General features: G+C 41.0%; 1 protein-coding gene across 1 annotated transcript; it reads right to left on the bottom strand.

The window, feature by feature from the left end:
• Nucleotides 1-661: 661 nt before the first annotated feature.
• On the bottom strand, nt 662-20,391 carry phc3 (polyhomeotic homolog 3 (Drosophila)). Its single transcript, XM_034183217.1, is given in 15 exon segments — nt 662-827; nt 1,205-1,457; nt 2,823-2,952; nt 5,428-5,543; nt 5,626-5,793; nt 7,144-7,400; nt 7,834-7,951; nt 8,260-8,811; nt 15,681-15,875; nt 16,081-16,170; nt 16,273-16,425; nt 16,526-16,606; nt 16,751-16,906; nt 18,997-19,202; nt 20,362-20,391. Coding segments are annotated over 14 exon segments (2,595 nt in total). The 5' UTR covers nt 19,168-19,202; nt 20,362-20,391; the 3' UTR covers nt 662-672.
• Nucleotides 20,392-21,419: the final 1,028 nt, after the last annotated feature.

Genomic DNA, 21,419 nt, shown 5'->3' with positions numbered 1-21,419 from the left:
CACAATCCACATCAAAGTACTGACTGAGCTTTGAACAAAAGAAAACAGGCATTAAAAAAAAAAATCAGTTTTAACATGATGTTATAAAATTACACTTTACAATAAAGTTGATGCTAATGGACGAAGTCAATAATGTTGGTGTAATATTTTCCAAAAAAAAAAAAAATTTTTAATTTATATTCATTAGAGTGGAAATAAATAACTTTATAAGTGCTTTCACCTAAATAATCAAATAACACTGCAACTACAATATATGAGGCAAAATGGTTGCAGAGATTATTCCCATTCTTTAAAAGTGCACATTAAATTTCATTAAATCCAATTTTGCAGTTGAAGCGGCATAAATCCACCACAAGTTTCCAAACTGGCACAGAGTTGAATGCTACACTTTGGGTGTTGCACTTAACACAGAAACAATTACACAGGAGTGTCTCTTGCGTTTTTGTTTTCTTTAAGAATAAGATTTCTATAACTACAAATGGTACAAAGAACATTTAAAACTGTTGGAAACAAGTGCAGGACTTGAGACAAACTCCTCACTGAAATGGAATGAGGGCTTACAGTCGAAACCATGATGGAATACGTGTTTTGCATGATTTATGCAACTGATAGATCGGGTTCTTTAGTGTCAACTTGTTTGGCAGGATCCCAATCGGAGAGTGCGTCCGTTGTTCATGCGTCCTTCAGAGAATTAATATGTGCACAGATTTTGAGTGCAGGTCCCAGTTTCAGGTTCATGGTGCTGATCAGGTGGTCCTCTGTGAGAAGCAGCAGAGCCTGCCCATCTATTTCCTGGCGGCGGAACTCCCTGGCAATGTCCTGACCTTCTGCAGAGACGAGCAGAGCAAGACAGAACCATGACATTGTCGCATTATTGTTTGACCTTTCCAGGGACATTCTGCAATCCATTTAAGTGTGTGCTACATTTGGTTCAAATCGGGTTGAAAATCAAATTTATTGATCCTGACATTTATCAAAACTGATTCTTTAAGAACTACTTCAACATCAGCTTTCAATGGCCTACCAGGTTTGGTAGAAATCAGTAACAGGACCTGGGAGGAGTAAGTCAACAAACAGACAAGCAGACATGACCATAGCCCCAATGACTGACCTTTGGAAAATTTGACCTCACCAGTTCGAGAACCCACCTCCACGTCTGCCACATTTGGTGCAAATCGAAGCAAAAACCTGTGGTCATCAGTACCTGGCAGGGAATTGATGTAGGAGAAAACGTTCTCCACGTTCCAGTGCAATGGACGACCAAACTCTTCCTCTTCATCGCAAGTTCTGGAAAGTTCTGTCATCCTCTGCTCCTGCTCTCTCTCCTGCACTTGTTGCCTGTCTTGGTCTCTTTTGGTTTGCCTCCAGAGCCTAGTGGTCATGGGTGGGATGGCAGGTTCCTCCTCTTCTCTTGGTGAGCCTTGTTGGGTGTCCTTTGAACCAAATGTCTTGTAAGTCTAAGGAGTATAAAGACAGTCAATAAATTTGTCTTACCGCACAAGTGAAGGAGTTGTATTCCAAAAACAGCCAGCTCTCTCCCTCGCCCCTTTTCTCTCTCTCTCTCTCTCTCTCTCTAGCTGGCTGTTCGTCCATCCGTCCTCAGGATTAGACCGAAATTACCAGTAAGAGTTTCACTAAACTTGGTGATGATTTGGAGTTTGGGCCAAGAAAGGATTCATTCCATTTTAAATGGATCTGGATCAAAGAGTGGATCCAGGAAACAACCCCAATACAACAATACAGTTTCATTTTTTTTACTAAGGAAACAGTGCACAGGTCTTTCTAGGGGAGGGATCAGCCATATTTGTAGTAATACAATATGTATGAATAGCCTGGATTCCTGCAGATCCAGATACTTGAGATATTTGGAGAAACTGCAAACATTTCACAATGCACAGTTTCTCCAAAAACAACCACAGAAGCCTATATAACGCCTGGTGGCTTTCCGCACTCGTCTCCTTTTTGCATTGTCACTCAGTTTTTGAGAACTACTTACTCCAGATAGATTTACCCTAGAGTACCATATTGTTTGTATTTCATATTGATTGATGTCAGCTAAATCCAAGATATATTCAGTGACTTGGAAATGTTAATGTATCATCTCCTGACTTGTCCAAAGAAAACTGGCTGTAAAAGTGATGATATGCATGAAAAAAAAAACACTATCAGAGCTTATGATGACATGAAGTCACTGGACAGATGTGTTTGGTGATGGTGATATCAGACTTCTGAATGTCTTTGGTACTAGATCTGTTGGCTACCACTGGAATGACTTTGTAATCACAGGAGTTTCATTTGCATTTTGAAGAACTGTCAGCTACAACATTTTGGCCATGTAGCGTGTTTCTCTGCACATGATCCAGCTCACACGTGCCTCAGTGTTGAGGACCCCAGTAGTCGGAGAAGACCAAGGTGAGGCCATGCTTCACCTGTCTGTAGCAGATAGATGGTTACCTTTCGAACAATGGAGTGGACTAGAGGTCTGTCTGGGTGGTTGCCATCCAGGACCCAAGATGGTTTTGTAGTGGTGGGTGCGACGAAGACCTGTCCTTTAGCTTGACCAACTACTTACAGAGTATTACAATCGAGGCAGTGTGTTTACAAATGGCTGTAATTCCTAAATGGTTAATGTGATATTTTTATTAACCCCCTTGAATTAAAGCTAACAGTACACACTCTTCAAGCACATCTTGATTGTTTCACTTCAATTCCACTGTGGTTTGGTACTAAACTACAAAGTTACGTATGGATCTGACTGCATGTCCAGCCTGCGTGAGTACCATAATCTCTGCAGCACAATTCATGCACTGATGCTCTCTGACCTGTCTCAGCACATTTTCTCTGCAGGCTCCATTGATTCTGCTAGGCGGTCGGCCTCTTCTGCCTATGAACCCATGAACCCAGTGACTCGCTCGCACCTTGGTGATTGGCTTGGTGCAGCGCATTCTGGATCTATGCAGGAGTCAAATAAAATTAAATTAGACATTCTTTTATTGCACCAGTGACAAGATAATGTGGCTAATGATGGCACCACAGCTATAATACCATCACATGATATTCTGGAGGTCCAAAGCCCTTTGAAATCTCTGTGTATGTAGTACACACAGTTTTTACGATTTGGTATTTGGGTACTGGGCTGATAGAATGCATATGGGCTCAAGGCTATCCTGTATTTGATGCCTACACAGAAGCAAATCTGGGAGCAATTACTTTTTATGACTTAATGGAATCCAAATATTGGATGATGGTGAGATATAATACAATTTATTATTACCCATCTTTTATGGCGGAAAACAACATAATATTAATTAACACTCGAATGTGGTAAAAGTTGGTTTGATTCAACAAAGATATCACTTGAACAGCCAGTTCACTCAGCAGCAGCAGCTCATTCAACAAAGTCATCATTGTGGGAACAGATGATGAGAATGAAGATGACACAGGTGAGGGGTCAGTACACAGGACAACAGTCCGTCAAGCAACAGTGTCTGTGAGGGAAGCATGAAATAGGTAATCCAGTGAAACAAGCAGAGGCTCAGTATAGAGCTATTGGAAACATGTCAGGTCGACAGATCAGGAAAAACGTGGAAGCAGTGTGTGTCGGCAGCTGTGGAACTAATATGGGAAATGAACGAGAGAAAGAAGGCATGGGAGCAAGATAATCTGGCACTGGAGTAATGGGCTATGAATTGTTACACAGTGCATGAAACAATCAATGAGGAAGTAACAGTGCACATGAAACGAAGCTCAACTAACAGGAAGTAAAGCCAAGGAAAATTCACAGGCAACATACGAATATGTTATATCAAATCGTATCGTATATCTATACTCAACAAAAATATAAACGCAACACTTTTGGTTTTGCTCCCATTTTGTATGAGATGAACTCAAAGATCTAAAACCTTTTCCACATACACAATATCACCATTTCCCTCAAATATTGTTCACAAACCAGTCTAAATCTGTGATAGTGAGCACTTCTCCTTTGCTGAGATAATCCATCCCACCTCACAGGTGTGCCATATCAAGATGCTGATTAGACACCATGATTAGTGCACAGGTGTGCCTTAGACTGCCCACAATAAAAGGCCACTCTGAAAGGTGCAGTTTTGTTTTATTGTGGGGGGGGGGGGGGGGGGGGGGGGGAATACCAGTCAGTATCTGGTGTGACCACCATTTGCCTCATGCAGTGCAACACATCTCCTTCACATCATCCGTGAAGAGAACACCTCTCCAACGTGCCAAACGCCAGCGAATGTGAGCATTTGCCCACTCAAGTCGGTTATGACGACGAACTGGAGTCAGGTCGAGACCCCGATGAGGACGACGAGCATGCAGATGAGCTTCCCTGAGACGGTTTCTGACAGTTTGTGCAGAAATTCTTTGGTTATGCAAACCGATTGTTTCAGCAGCTGTCCGAGTGGCTGGTCTCAGACGATCTTAGAGGTGAACATGCTGGATGTGGAGGTCCTGGGCTGGTGTGGTTACACGTGGTCTGCGGTTGTGAGGCAGGTTGGATGTACCGCCAAATTCTCTGAAACGCCTTTGGAGACGGCTTATGGTAGAGAAATGAACATTCAATACACGAGCAACAGCTCTGGTTGACATTCCTGCTGTAAGCATGCCAATTGCACGCTCCCTCAAATCTTGCGACATCTGTGGCATTGTGCTGTGTGATAAAACTGCACCTTTCAGAGTGGCCTTTTATTGTGGGCAGTCTAAGGCACACCTGTGCACTAATCATGGTGTCTAATCAGCATCTTGATATGGCACACCTGTGAGGTGGGATGGATTATCTCAGCAAAGGACAAGTGCTCACTATCACAGATTTAGACTGGTTTGTGAACAATATTTGAGGGAAATGGTGATATTGTGTATGTGGAAAAAGTTTTAGATCTTTGAGTTCATCTCATACAAAATGGGAGCAAAACCAAAAGTGTTGCTTTTATATTTTTGTTGAGTGTATCTATCTATCTATATATATATCAAAATAAGAGCATGGGGAAAAACTGATGGTGGAGAATTGGTGCATGAGGAAACAAAGTCCCTTCAGCTGTTCCCTTGTTTTGCACTCTGAGTCGCCACACCTGCATGTTGAATTAGCACAAGTTTTACACCAGATGCCCTTCTTGATGCAACTCCACATTACATGAAGAAATGTGGCAGGGGGGGGTTGAACTGGGAACCTTCCACATTGAAACCAATTGCAATAACCACTTGACCACCACAGAAAGAAATCATTTTGAAAAAGTATCAAAAATCCCAAGAAGCAGAAAACGGACACCCGCACAGTGAACCATGACAGTGTTTATATTGACGTGCATAAAATAGCTCCTGTTGACCTCAGCAACTTTATTTCCATCATTGCTTAAAATCCGAAACGCAGAAACACAGAATCCCACCTGAGTGTGTGAATGATTTATTTACCTTCTCACACAGGTCAGTGAGCAGAAGCGCTTGGAACACAGAAATGTGGAAGCGTAACCTGGACTCCCGCATTGCTCACACTGCAGTACGTGCGCGACACTCTCTTTCTCCCTGAGCTCTGCAGTTTTACATGACCAGGTGTTAGTTACACACATAGTGGATATATAAGCACACAGACACACATATAGACAGACAGACAAAGTCCTAACCATCTGATGTAGGGCTATCATCATTCTGCATCTCCCAGTCTGTAGAATCTGACTGCTCAGCATCCTGCAGACTGCCCTCAGGTGCTGCATCCCCACTGGTCTGTATCTCCTGTGATTCAGGGAGTGTGGCCTGGTGCTCTGGTGCAGAATGACCCACCTGTAATGAGGAGTGCATTCAGAAAAGTCAAATCATCATTACTGATTATATACACTGAAAATACTTCACATCATAGCATTGATTACTATCTATCTATCTATCTATCTATCTATCTATCTATCTATCTATCTATCTATCTATCTATCTATCTATCTATCTATCTATCTATCTATCTATCTATCTATCTATCTATCTATCTATCTATCTATCTATCTATCTATCTATCTATATATATATATATATATATATATATGACTCAGTAAACCAAAAATAGAAGAACATCTCATGAAGTTTCTAGGTTAAGGGTCAACCTTTGTGAGACACTGTCATTGTCATCTTAAGGAAAAACAAGATAGCTGAAATATTATCAGTTATCAACTTGTTCACCAATGAATATGGCTTACAACTTGATAACAATTTTATCATATACATGTACACTAAAGGCAATAGTAATAAATGCTGTGTCAATTGTAATCAGAATTTTATTAAATAGAACATTTCTAAACAGTTGTAATAAGACACTGAAAATATCTACGACAAACACATTCAATTGATAATGTCATTGAATAGAACAGAAACAGCTGCATTAAATTACACATGGACAATATCTAGGATCGCACGTGCTGTGACGTCACAACATATGTATGGATTGGCTGATACTTACCAAGGCGACATTCATTTTGTCGGCTTTACTCGGGTGGTATGAAAAATATTACCGGTCCGCAAAAAATATCACAAGGGTGTATTGCTATTTATTCTTTAGTGTTTTATCCAATCATATTGGCATATAATTTATAGGTATATGATAAATATCGGTATTCCTTGTGTCGTAGTGCAACATGGTGACATCTTTTAGACTTTATTATGCTCATTTAAGTTGATTTTACTCAAATCAACCAAGTTCTTTTTATTTCAACAAACTACATTTGAGTTAAAGTTCTAACATCTTATTTTGGAGTCACTAGAGAATTACATCCTATGTAAACCCTGAGACCCATAAGTGCTCCAGTCGGAGTCTATGCCACCAGTCCATGGCAGGTTGCTTCCCCAGCCAAGACCAGTACCAATTTAGAGCTGAATGGACTGAGATAATGCAGGCAAAGTCTCTTTTCCACGTGCACAAGTGGAAATCAAACACAGGTTTACACATTGGTGTCCCAACGCATTAGTCTTATTGGAGTATCTAAACTCAACAAAAAAATGGAAGTAATCAATTTACCTCTATTTTTTAGTTCTGTCAAATTATTATAGTGAAACACTTTAAGAGTTAAAATTAACTTAAATACGTAGTTAACCCTGAGATTATATCGCTTTAATTTATGCTGTGTATCCGTAACATTTCTAACATACCGGGAAGGGTTCTAGGCCCTCTTGGATGATGAAGCCCTCTATGAGATGTGTAAGGATCTGGCTTCTAAGCAACTTTTCAGGGCTTCCTGGAGTGCTTGCTGGGGGAGATGGGGGATGACTGGAAGATAATACTGCAGTAGGAAGAATGGAAGAAGGTGGCAGAGGGGCGGTCCTGCTGGTGACCTGGGGTGACTCTTCCACCACCAGCGACCTGATCACTGAGTGACCGGACAAGGTGGAAGATGAATCCATTACTGCTGCTGTATAAAGACAGGTGAAAGTCCGATATATGGTTCATCCGTAAAGTATTCACAACGCTTCACTTTTTCCACACGTTATGTTACACCATTATTCCAAAATGGAGTAAATTCATTTTTTTTCTCTCAAAATTCTACTCACAACACCTCATAATGACAACATGAAGAAAGTTTTTTGAAATTTTTGCTAATTTATTTGTTGATTTGGTCCAGATTTTACACGAAATTTCATTCCTGAGAATGGGTGTCTTTGAGGCATGTGCATGAACCACTTCCAATACCATGCTGCCCAAAATCCTATCTGTCCTAGTAAGTTTCTACATGCCCTCATAGTTTTGTCACAAATTTTTTTACCACAGTAACAGCCAAAATCAACAAAATTCACCTACTACTCAGACCTCAGTTACTGCTGAAACTCGACAAAAGATTTTACCTTCTTCACCCTGTTTTGAACACATAGTGGGCAGTGTAGCGGTCCTTTTCCACTGTGGATTTGGAGAACGCTGTTCTTTGCTCTCCTCAGATCTTAATCCATTCACTGTGCATGTTTCCTGAAATTTAAACCACAATACACCCTGAGACACACAACAAAAACTATGACTGTCTTCAAGAATACTCACACTTGTCGACTGATGGTCACAGAATGGGTAATATATCCTGGAGCTTTCAGCATGCTGTTGCCAGTGGATTACCCTTATGTCACATGCAGTTCATAACCTTCCCAACCCAACTTACAAATCTTCAAATTTTTTGCCCCAAAGTTATACCACAGGTGCTAGGCCCAAGGGCAACCAGTGTGCCAAGGGTAGGCGCCCGAGTTTCATTGGATGTTTAAATTCATCTGTACAGGGCAACTCACCGTTTGAGTTTGGCTTTGCCTGTTTGGATGCACTTTCAGATCAACAGCCATAGTTTGAGGAGGCGGTAGGGTCTGGCAGGGCATTTTGATCAGGGCCTCGGCTACAGGCAGTTCATGCTCTGTCAGCAGCACCCGGCCTGACTGGACACTCAAAGCCTGGACCGAGTGCACAGACGACCTCTGGGGGGTGACGAGAGGGTTCTGGGGTAACTGCTCGTGAACGAGAGGAGGAGGGGGGCATGTAGGCTGGTTCTGCACTACTGGGACAGACGTGCGACGGTGGGGAGCAGCTAACAGTGGGGGAGGCGGAAGCTTAGCAACAGCATTTTGAACTGGAGTGTGAGCAGACACGCTGGCAACAGATGGAGCAGGAGAGGTCTGGTCATCATTGCTGGGAGGAGCAGCCTGATGGCTGGAATTATCTTCTTGTGGTGATGCTCTCAGGGCGATAGGCTGGAACTGTCTATTGTTGGGAGTGCCCTCCGTGTTCTGGAGGACGACCCGGTGCTGTGACGCCTGCAGAATGTGTGTCTGTGCTGGAGAACATCCTGCTGGGAGAATGGATGAAGGTATGAGCAACAAAATCTCACATATACACCAGACAATCACTCGTTTTTAAAGGCTGGGTGGGAACGAGGGTATTCAAATAAAGGCTACTTATCAACTGTTAAAGGGGTCATATTATACACTTTTTCACTAGCCTAATAACAAACACCAGGTGTCTTAAAATGGTTAATAAGTTTATAGTATACAAATAATGAATGTTTATGAGTGCATCTGCATCAGCTGAAAGATGGAACATACCATTGCACAAGACGTCATGAGGCGCAGCCGGGTAGACGCCTTGTGCAAAGGTATGTTTAATGGTGCAATGGTATGTTACATTCATTTCATCTGTCAATGACTGAAAATATTCTTTCCATCGCACAATTGGAAAACATTAATTATTTGTTTTATATGTTGGCTCTCACTGCGGTATTGTATCACTTCCTGTTCCGGAGCACAGTGGTGTTTTTCTGTATCTGTTAGCTGCGCAGTTAGATTGATCTAGTTATCTAGATTACGATTTGTTTCCCAGTGTAATCTTTACGTGCCTTAACTAAAGCACTCCTGCTGAATCACCTCTAAATTATTTACACATTATTCACTTTGCGTGTTTTTAGGAATCCGCTAGCTTAGCGTAGCTACTAGCTCTTAGCCGATTTAGCATGGCGGCTTCTCCTGTCTCTCCCGCACTTTTCTGCTCTGGGTGTGAAATGTTTAGTTATTCCTCGGCCTCCTTTAGCAGTAATGGTACTTGTAATAAGTGTAGCTTATTCATAGCTTTGGAGGCCAGTCTGGGCGAATTGGAGACTCGGCTCCGCACCTTGGAAAATTCTACAGCTAGCCAGGCCCCTGTAGTCGGTGCGGACCAAGGTAGCTTAGCCGCCGTTAGTTACCCCCTGGCAGATCCCGAGCAGCCGGGAAAGCAGGCCGACTGGGTGACTGTGAGGAGGAAGCGTAGTTCTAAACAGAAGCCCCGTGTACACCGCCAACCCGTTCACAATTCTAACCGTTTTTCCCCACTCGACGACACACCCGCCGAGGATCAAACTCTGGTTATTGGCGACTCTGTTTTGCGAAATGTGAAGTTAGCGACACCAGCAACCATAGTCAATTGTCTTCCGGGGGCCAGAGCAGGCGACATTGAAGGACATTTGAAACTGCTGGCTAAGGCTAAGCGTAAATTTGGTAAGATTGTAATTCACGTCGGCAGTAATGACACCCGGTTACGCCAATCGGAGGTCACTAAAATTAACATTAAATCGGTGTGTAACTTTGCAAAAACAATGTCGGACTCTGTAGTTTTCTCTGGGCCCCTCCCCAATCGGACCGGGAGTGACATGTTTAGCCGCATGTTCTCCTTGAATTGCTGGCTGTCTGAGTGGTGTCGAAAAAATGAGGTGGGCTTCATAGATAATTGGCAAAGCTTCTGGGGAAAACCTGGTCTTGTTAGGAGAGACGGCATCCATCCCACTTTGGATGGAGCAGCTCTCATTTCTAGAAATCTGGCCAATTTTATTAAATCCTCCAAACCGTGACTATCCAGGGTTGGGACCAGGAAGCAGAGTTGTAGTCTTACACACCTCTCTGCAGCTTCTCTCCCCCTGCCATCCCCTCATTACCCCATCCCCGTAGAGACGGTGCCTGCTCCCAGACCACCAATAACCAGCAAAAATCTATTTAAGCATAAAAATTCAAAAAGAAAAAAATAATATAGCACCTTCAACTGCACCACAGACTAAAACAGTTAAATGTGGTCTATTAAACATTAGGTCTCTCTCTTCTAGGTCCCTGTTGGTAAATGATATAATAATTGATCAACATATTGATTTATTCTGCCTTACAGAAACCTGGTTACAGCAGGATGAATATGTTAGTTTAAATGAGTCAACACCCCCGAGTCACACTAACTGTCAGAATGCTCGTAGCACAGGCCGGGGCGGAGGATTAGCAGCAATCTTCCATTCCAGCTTATTAATTAATCAAAAACCCAGACAGAGCTTTAATTCATTTGAAAGCTTGACTCTTAGTCTTGTCCATCCAAATTGGAAGTCCCAAAAACCAGTTTTGTTATTATCTATCGTCCACCTGGTCGTTACTGTGAGTTTCTCTGTGAATTTTCAGACCTTTTGTCTGACTTATTGCTTAGCTCAGATAAGATAATTATAGTGGGCGATTTTAACATCCACACAGATGCTGAGAATGACAGCCTCAATACTGCATTTAATCTATTATTAGACTCTATTGGCTTTGCTCAAAAAGTAAATGAGTCCACCCACCACTTTAATCATATCTTAGATCTTGTTCTGACTTATGGTATGGAAATAGAAGACTTAACAGTATTCCCTGAAAACTCCCTTCTGTCTGATCATTTCTTAATAACATTTACATTTACTCTGATGGACTACCCAGCAGTGGGGAATAAGTTTCATTACACTAGAAGTCTTTCAGAAAGCGCTGTAACTAGGTTTAAGGATATGATTCCTTCTTTATGTTCTCTAATGCCATATACCAACACAGTGCAGAGTAGCTACCTAAACTCTGTAAGTGAGATAGAGTATCTCATCAATAGTTTTACATCCTCATTGAAGACAACTTTGGATGCTGTAGCTCCTCTGAAAAAGAGAGCTTTAAATCAGAAGTGCCTGACTCCGTGGTATAACTCACAAACTCGTAGCTTAAAGCAGATAACCCGTAAGTTGGAGAGGAAATGGCGTCTCACTAATTTAGAAGATCTTCACTTAGCCTGGAAAAAGAGTCTGTTGCTCTATAAAAAAGCCCTCCGTAAAGCTAGGACATCTTTCTACTCATCACTAATTGAAGAAAATAAGAACAACCCCAGGTTTCTTTTCAGCACTGTAGCCAGGCTGACAAAGAGTCAGAGCTCTACTGAGCTGAGTATTCCATTAACTAGTAATGACTTCATGACTTTCTTTGCTAACAAAATTTTAACTATTAGAGAAAAAATTACTCATAACCATCCCAAAGACGTATCGTTATCTTTGGCTGCTTTCAGTGATGCCGGTATTTGGTTAGACTCTTTCTCTCCGATTGTTCTGTCTGAGTTATTTTCATTAGTTACTTCATCCAAACCATCAACATGTTTATTAGACCCCATTCCTACCAGGCTGCTCAAGGAAGCCCTACCATTATTTAATGCTTCGATCTTAAATATGATCAATCTATCTTTGTTAGTTGGCTATGTACCACAGGCTTTTAAGGTGGCAGTAATTAAACCATTACTTAAAAAGCCATCACTTGACCCAGCTATCTTAGCTAATTATAGGCCAATCTCCAACCTTGCTTTTCTCTCAAAAATTCTTGAAAGGGTAGTTGTAATTCCTCATCTGCAGAGGAATGGTCTATTTGAAGAGTTTCAGTCAGGTTTTAGAATTCATCATAGTACAGAAACAGCATTAGTGAAGGTTACAAATGATCTTCTTATGGCCTCGGACAGTGGACTCATCTCTGTGCTTGTTCTGTTAGACCTCAGTGCTGCTTTTGATACTGTTGACCATAAAATTTTATTACAGAGACTAGAGCATGCCATAGGTATTAAAGGCACTGCGCTGCGGTGGTTTGAATCATATTTGTCTAATAGATTACAATTTGTTCATGTAAATGGGGAATCGTCTTCACAGACTAAAGTTAATTATGGAGTTCCACAAGGTTCTGTGCTAGGACCAATTTTATTCACTTTATACATGCTTCCCTTAGGTAGTATTATTAGACGGTATTGCTTAAATTTTCATTGTTACGCAGATGATACCCAGCTTTATCTATCCATGAAGCCAGAGGACACACACCAATTAGCTAAACTGCAGGATTGTCTTACAGACATAAAGACATGGATGACCTCTAATTTCCTGCTTTTAAACTCAGATAAAACTGAAGTTATTGTACTTGGCCCCACAAATCTTAGAAACATGGTGTCTAACCAGATCCTTACTCTGGATGGCATTACCCTGACCTCTAGTAATACTGTGAGAAATCTTGGAGTCATTTTTGATCAGGATATGTCATTCAAAGCGCATATTAAACAAATATGTAGGACTGCTTTTTTGCATTTACGCAATATCTCTAAAATCAGAAAGGTCTTGTCTCAGAGTGATGCTGAAAAACTAATTCATGCATTTATTTCCTCTAGGCTGGACTATTGTAATTCATTATTATCAGGTTGTCCTAAAAGTTCCCTAAAAAGCCTTCAGTTAATTCAAAATGCTGCAGCTACAGTACTGACGGGGACTAGAAGGAGAGAGCATATCTCACCCATATTGGCCTCTCTTCATTGGCTTCCTGTTAATTCTAGAATAGAATTTAAAATTCTTCTTCTTACTTATAAGGTTTTGAATAATCAGGTCCCATCTTATCTTAGGGACCTCGTAGTACCATATCACCCCAATAGAGCGCTTCGCTCTCAGACTGCAGGCTTACTTGTAGTTCCTAGGGTTTGTAAGAGTAGAATGGGAGGCAGAGCCTTCAGCTTTCAGGCTCCTCTCCTGTGGAACCAGCTCCCAATTCAGATCAGGGAGACAGACACCCTCTCTACTTTTAAGATTAGGCTTAAAACTTTCCTTTTTGCTAAAGCTTATAGTTAGGGCTGGATCAGGTGACCCTGAACCATCCCTTAGTTATGCTGCTATAGACGTAGACTGCTGGGGGGTTCCCATGATGCACTGTTTCTTTCTCTTTTTGCTCTGTATGCACCACTCTGCATTTAATCATTAGTGATTGATCTCTGCTCCCCTCCACAGCATGTCTTTTTCCTGGTTCTCTCCCTCAGCCCCAACCAGTCCCAGCAGAAGACTGCCCCTCCCTGAGCCTGGTTCTGCTGGAGGTTTCTTCCTGTTAAAAGGGAGTTTTTCCTTCCCACTGTAGCCAAGTGCTTGCTCACAGGGGGTCGTTTTGACCGTTGGGGTTTTACATAATTATTGTATGGCCTTGCCTTACAATATAAAGCGCCTTGGGGCAACTGTTTGTTGTGATTTGGCGCTATATAAAAAAAATTGATTGATTGATTGATTGATTGACATGCCCTCACTAGATTGGCATCATTTTCAAACAATGTGTTTTCTCATTTAATTTATATAGCGCCAAATCACAGCAAAGCTGCCTCAAGGCGCTTCACACAAGTAAGGTCTAACCTTACTAACCCCTAGAGTCTAGACCAAGCACACAGGCAACAGTGATAAGGAAAAAACTCCCTCTGATGACATTGAGGAAGAAACCTCAAGCAGTCCAGACTCAACGGGGTGACTCCCTGCTTAGATCATACTAATAAAAAATTTTTTTAACAATACAGAGGAACATCAAATTTTTGAGAGTTATTAAGTCCACACAGACGTCCAGGACAACACCAGTTGTTTGACAGTGTATGACAATGTTTCTTCTCTGAGCAGAAAGCAAGACCCAGCAGTTCACGCCAACTGGCAGGACTTGCGGACACTCTGCCGACTTCAGCGATAGGGAGAGCTGCTGCCCTGAGTATCTCAGCAGGCTGTGAGTGGAAACATATGTTTGCTTTGTTCAATTCAGACAAAATTACAACAAGAACTCCTCCAGTTCTTCATCTGATAGGGCTTCAACAGATAGTAAAGGTGTCCCCATGAACACTGCAGCTGCTGGATTTAGCTTCTGTGTATCGTGAAAGCATTTTTATGAGAAGCTAATGAGCCATGCATTGTTGTTGAATTTATATGTCAGGTCTGTTGCAGAGTCATGGAGACGTGCCATATGCAAAACGGATGGGAGAAAAATGCACAGTCAGTACCAACAATGCACACTGGAGACATCAGCCATGCAATGGGACAAATAATGAATGTCACGTGATGTAGAATCCACCAATCTAATGACAAGGATCTATTCAGATCTCATAAACAAAACAATAATATTTTTCTCAGTCATAAGAGGAGAAAATGCCCTGATGTATAAATGATAACATTCATGTGAGTTTTTCTTGTCAAAAACCTAAATACAGCAGCCACTGAAAGAACATTTTGTCACTTCAAGCATTTGTTTGCATCTTGGGGGTGGTGTGCCATTAGGGATTTTTGGCCCCTCTGTCCATCCCCATTTCAAAATTGAGGAAATCAGGCTTGATTTTTTTTAAATCATAGCCAAAAATCATATGTAATTGCACTTCTTACTATTACCTACCATGTTATATCCAATTACATACAACTGTAACTGATTATAGGCAGCATGGCTTAGTGGTTAGCACTGTTGCCTCACAGTAAGAAGGTCATGGGATCGATTCCCACCTGTGGCCTTTCTGTGTGGAGTTTGCCTGTTCTTCCTGGGTTTGCGTGGGTTCTCTCCGGGTGCTCTTGCTTCCTCCCACATCCAAAGACATGCAGGTTAGGTGGATTGGAAACTTTAAATTGTCCGTAAGTGTGTGTGCATGTGTGAATGCATTTGTCTGTCTATATATATGTGGCCCTGCGACAGACTGGCGTCCTGTCCAGGGTGTACCCTGCCTCACGCCCGATGACTGCTGGGATAGCAGTCCCGCGATCTGATCTTGGATAAGCGGTTGAAGATATGTGTGTGTGTAACTGATTATTACCAATTATACCCGTGAATAAATATATGATTTATTTTTTGTGCAGACGAAAGGCGCTACTTCCTCTTACCACACTTTTCCTCAAATTTTTCCAATAAGCTAAAATTTCTCTTCTAAAATCTCAAAATTGTCTTTTGCTGAAGAGTGTAACCTGCTTGTCAGCCCAGTCTCATGCTTTTTATGTGATATTGTCATGAAATGTGTTATATTTTCATGGCACGGTCAACTAACCCTAACTCTAACCCTAACCCTAACTGTCTGACAGGCTTAAGAACCCTTTGAAGGTAAGATATGTGTCACTACCGTATGATGCTGTGGCTGTGTGTCCTGGGGGAGGCTGAGTGACCTCAGGTGGGTTTGTTTCTGTTGAAGCGTCACACATTTGCTTGGCCTTCAGCGCACAAATTGCTGGCTTGGACACAGCTTGGGACTGGGTGGGCGGCTTTAAAATGACACTGTGGGCTGCTGCCAGAGTCCTCGGCAACTGTGCATGCAGAGCCAGACAGAGCACCCCCCCCACCCCCAAAAAAAGTCACAGTTAACTGGAATCCTGGGACAAAGCATTGTGAAAGTGTGACAACTTTAATGCAGCTTAAATCATATGACATATTCAATCAAACACCACCAGGGTGGTTCACTTTGGAGCTATGTGATGTTTTAAAATGCATAATTTAGAGGATTAGTGCATGAATGAATTAAAAAAAAAAACTTTATACCTGTGCAGAGGGATGCAAAGAAGAGCTGGAGGTGTTGGAAGGGAGGTCTGATTGAACTGCAGCCACGGTGGCTGCAGGAGTTAGAATAAGCTGACCGAAAAGAAGAGAAAACGTCTGAGTGAAAGCAGAAATAAAGCGAACTGAGGACGTAGTTGGACCAGTGCAACATGGTAATGCACATGACATTTGTACCATCTGTGTCCGAAGATACATCTGAGTTTGGTTACAGTTGGCCGGCCTGTTCCCAAGAAGCATTGCCTGCTGGGATATGGATGTTGTTGTAGCAGTGGAGTTCTGTGTTCGGGCAATCAGCTGAGCAGTTGCCGGAGATGCAGGTAAAGTGACCTGGGTTGAAGGTGGCGTGATGAAGAATGGCCAAAAGGAAGATTCTGAGGTTCTGCTGAGAGCAAGTCAGACTGATGATGACTGTAAGACGAACACTCACCGAGTTCTGGGACACAACACCAGGAAGCGGAGCCAAAGTCCCGCTGGATGAAGTAGGTGATTCCCGCTGACACACAGAAGCCTGAAAAGCATGCGAAAGCTGTCACACCCATCCTTCTCTCTCTCTCTCTCACACACACACACACACACACACACACACCCTGTTATTCACATCAAAATAACTTTATGCACGCAACATGTCATAAAAGCAAAGACGTCATCTGACCTGCTGAATGGCGGCCAGACTTTGCAGATGAGGTGTGTGTTGACGCTGCTGCAGGGCTGCAGTCTGCAGCATGAGGTGCTGCTGCTGGGCTGCATACATCTGATGCAAGTACTGAGCTGCAATGCTCTGAGGCCTGTGGACAGCCTGCTGGATCATCTACAAGAGCACACAACCAAATCAAACTCTAAAGGAACAGACAGATTCATCATATTAATCCCAACAGATGTTTTATCTGCTTAGCATTTATTTTGGATGGTGTGTGTGTGTGTGTGTGTGTGTGTGTGTGTGTGTGTGTGTGTGTGTGTGTGTGTGTGTGTGTGTGTGTGTGTGTGTGTGTGTGTGTGTGGCGGGGGGGTGGCAACCTTGAAGGGAGATTCACACCAAATGTTAATGCACTGCAAAAACACAAAATGTTAGAAGGTGTATTTGTTTAATTTCTAGTTAAAATATCTCATCTACACTAAATATGTCACAATCACTTTAGTAAAATTTCAGGAATGCTTGGAAAAATATATCTTAATAAATTTTCTTTGCAAATTAAATTACAAGAAATCTTAATAAGTGATCTTTCACTTGTTCCATTGGCAGAGTTTATTTACTTATTTTACTCTTTACAAGTTAAAAGCAACTTGGTGGCAGAGGGGGTGACCATGCATCATGGTGAAAAAGATTTTTCATATCCACCCGATGTACACTGCAAATGATTTGGTTCTTACCAAGACAAAAAAAAAAACAACAACAAAAACACAAAAAACAATTTAGATTTACAAGTGCTAGATAATTTATCTTGGTTTAAGAGTTCATTTCTTATTTAAAATGTTCTAAGTGCTTATTTCTAGATTTAATGATCTTAATTGAAAAAACTTGTCGTGAAATTATCTTGCTGCATGGATAGATAATTTTACTTGTTTTGAGTACCTTTTCCCTCAGATTTAGTGTTTTTATCTTGTTTTAAACACCCCTTTTTGCAGTGTAATGCAAAAAAACACGAAAACTTATATATATCTAATTTGAAATGTCTAATATACACTTAATATAAGTCACACTAAACTTAATTAGTAAAATTTGAGTAATATTGGCAAAATAAAGTTCAAAATGAGTTTTCTGGATGCTTTCAAGAATGTATATTAAGAAATATTAAATGAATTTTCACTTGTTCTTTTGGCAGTCATTTTTCAATTGTTACAAGTTTGAAAGACCTTGTTTTCATGTCAGATTATCTGAGAAACCAGATTTAATATATATTTGACTAATATTAGCAGGTGTTCCATCTTTTACAAAAAACGCAACTTAAAAATCTTATGTTGAGTGAAAAAACAAGATCCTCCCAAAACACTTTCATGTAAACTAAATTTTTAAGACGTATTATCTAAAAACAAGTCTTTACAACTAACTGAAATTTTACTTGTGAGGTGATTTTTATCTTATGTTAAGTTAGTTAATTATTTTGACTATAAATGACAGAAATAACTTCTAAATATTAATTACAGAAATACAGTGGCTTGCAAAAGTATTCAGCCCCTTGGTATTTCACACATTTTAATTTGTTTATGGCATTTCAAATACAAAAAGTAAACCAGGCTTCTCAATATAAAAATTTCTAAAATTATCTTTCTTAAACTCAAACTGAAAGTAAATCTCTACAACCTGATATAAATTAAAAATATAAAAGCCAAGATGATGGGTTGCATAAGTAATGGGCCCCTTTGGTATAATACCTGTAAATAATCAGTTTTATTGCCAGTTTTCTTCAGACAAGTCAGGGGATGGATACATGAACATTTCCAAGTCACTGAATATGTGTTGGACTTTATTTACATGTAGAAACAGAAACAGTCTGGCACTCTGTAGTAAATCTGTGTGGAGTAGCCAGTTCTGAAAAACTGAGTGACTATGCAAGAAGGAGAACAGTGAGGAAAGCCACCAAGACACCCAGATAACCCAGAAGAAGTTATAGGCTTCTGTGGCTGTGACTGGAGTTTTTCCCTTACCACTGTCACCTGTGTGCTTGCTCTAGCGGTTACTCGTGACCCGTACTCTAGACCTTACTCATGTGAAGCACTTTGAGGCAGCTTTGTTGGCACTATGAAGTAAAGTGAAATTGAAGTGTATGACTCCTTTAAGGAAAGTGATAATTTTGGTATACAAATTCAGTTCTTGAACAAAATGTAATGAGCTTTTTTCTTATACCAACCACCAGCTGCCATCACATGGAATTCAGTGCTTCCTAAGGCCCTGTCTATTACCTGGATGGACTGTCTACCAGGTGGAACAGCGCTGAGGGAAGCAGCTGTGGCTTGGGTGCAAGCAGGGTGACAGTAGGTGACCATTGAGATGGGAATGGCAGCTGACGAGGTGGTGGTGGCTACTGTCGTATTAATCTCTGTCTGCTTCTGTCCTGGGCTCTGCATATCCATCTCTGAGGTCACTCACCAAGTCACTAATGGGAAAACTGGATATGGAAGAGATGTCAGTTCCAGCAGTTCAATAATAAAACATCATTTCATCCTTACAGCTTCAACTCTCCCCAACTGCATCAGTCTTATGTGATTAGTCAGCTGTGTGGTCGGGTCAGTCAGTGCATTTTTATCCTTTCTGGGCTTCTGTTGAAGTTTATTCATATTATTTCTTCTGCAGATAGATAAGCCATCAGTAGCAATGACAACTGGATCACAATGATGACAAACGCCAAAGTTGTCCACCAGTGTCCTCATGTGTGCCAATGCCAGCAACAAAATGCAGTTTTGTCCCTTCCGCGAGTGAGGTTCTCTATAATAATGATGTTCATGTTGAGACATTCTTGACTTAGTACAACAGAGGGACACATATCAACACATGCATGATGGAAATTAAGTGTGGTTGATGCTTGTTTATCAGTTTCATTCAGTTCCAAAGCATGAGATCAGGTGGCCACCAAGACCACTGCTGGGTGGATACAGTTAGCTTCATATGCAGTAGAACCCGACTGTTATACTGTCTGAGTGATAATATCAGCTCATACGAGCCATATTGTATTTGTGTTATTTTTTTGTGGACATGAAATCTTAAATTTTACTAAATAAACAATACCAAAAAACATTTTGGCTTTGGCTCCAATGGCATTGTTTACAATGCTGTCAAGCATGGCTGGGACCCGATCACCCCTTGGTCACGTTAGGCACAAGAGACAGAGGCAAAGCAACCAGCTGTCATTCATTTTTAATCAAAGTAGGTGTTTTTTTTTTTTCTTTTTTTTTAGTGTGCTGGCAGCTGGGCAGGGCCAAAATTGATGATATAAATAGATATTTTATGTGAATGCTCTATTTTATGTGAATGCTCACTTCCAATTTGATCCTTTCTCTGCAAAGGTGCAAACGGTGCTCTCCCCGTGCTTGCCTGGGTTCCCTCCAGGTGCTCTGGTTTCCTGTCTAAATTTACTGTAGGTACAAGTGGGAGTGCGAATGTGTTTGTGTGTCCGTATGTGTCAGCCTTGTCAAAGACTGGCAGCTTGTCCAGAGTGTACCCCGCGTCTCACCCAGTGATCACTGGGATAAGCTCCAGCCTCCCGTGACCCTTAACTGGAACAAGAAAGTTTAGAAAATGAATGGATGGATGTGGAGTTATATACACACTGTGTGCATTTTTCAGTGAGGGAAGAAGAGTGCGTTCAGGTTTTTTTCAAGCAATGATTGAGTGATATCTGGAATAGAAATTATACAAAAAAAAAAACATTATTTTTGCAAGTAGTAATCCAGAGGAACAATATTTTGATATTGTACTGAAAACTTAATTGTAAATGACAACTTGGGTCTAATTATTATTTCATCTTGAGCACGAATGAAGTTCAAACTCACTGTCTCCTGTAAAAAGGATGAAAACAGACAATTAAATAAAATAATCCAAAAAAACAAACATTTCAAATTTATACAGGTATGTAAAGAAGAAGAAGAAGAAGGAAAAAACCTGCTCATTTAACGCATTTAATCTCATTTGTCTAGAAATGGGGCACTGTGCTGCAGAAAGAATCATTTCAAGCATTTATTCATTAAAAATTGAACTGATGCAAATTAATATAATAATAAAAAAGGTTTTAAAATACCCATCTGTAAAGAAACTATTATAAGACAAAGCACAGCGCTACAAGGTACTTTCTTTGGTGATGCTGTAAACGTCACAAAAATGTCACTGAACATGAGCAAATAAAAAGAAAAATGACATTTCCTAAAAATAAATAAAAACAGGGCGGATCGAATTTCAGAATTGAAATGATTTCGAATGCTTTTGACTGTTTTATTGCATAGCCGCCATTTGACAGCAAATGAATGCATTTTAGAAGCTGCACATTGAATAAATCTGATATTGTGTCATGTTTTTTGTTTTTACCTGTCTGCTGCCGGTAGACGTGATGATCCATCGGGATGTGAACGTTGTTCCACTCAGACCGCCGATGATGCGTCAATACAGTGAAAAAAAAAATGGAGATTTTATTATTATTATTATTTAAAAATAAATAAAAGAAGCTCTGACAGCACCGCTTGCAGTGCGGGAGGACCGACAGCCAGGCGCGTGCGCGCACAACCACGGAGAGCGGTGATGGTTGAAATTTATATTTAATTTTATATTTATTTATTCATTTAGCCGTTTTACACTTACTGTCTGGGCGCGAATATTTTCTGACGAATTTGGAAAC

The sequence above is a fragment of the Thalassophryne amazonica genome, chromosome 12 (assembly GCF_902500255.1).
Source record: "Thalassophryne amazonica chromosome 12, fThaAma1.1, whole genome shotgun sequence".
In the NCBI taxonomy this organism is placed as follows: domain Eukaryota; kingdom Metazoa; phylum Chordata; class Actinopteri; order Batrachoidiformes; family Batrachoididae; genus Thalassophryne; species Thalassophryne amazonica.
This window is presented reverse-complemented; position numbering and strand designations above follow the sequence as displayed.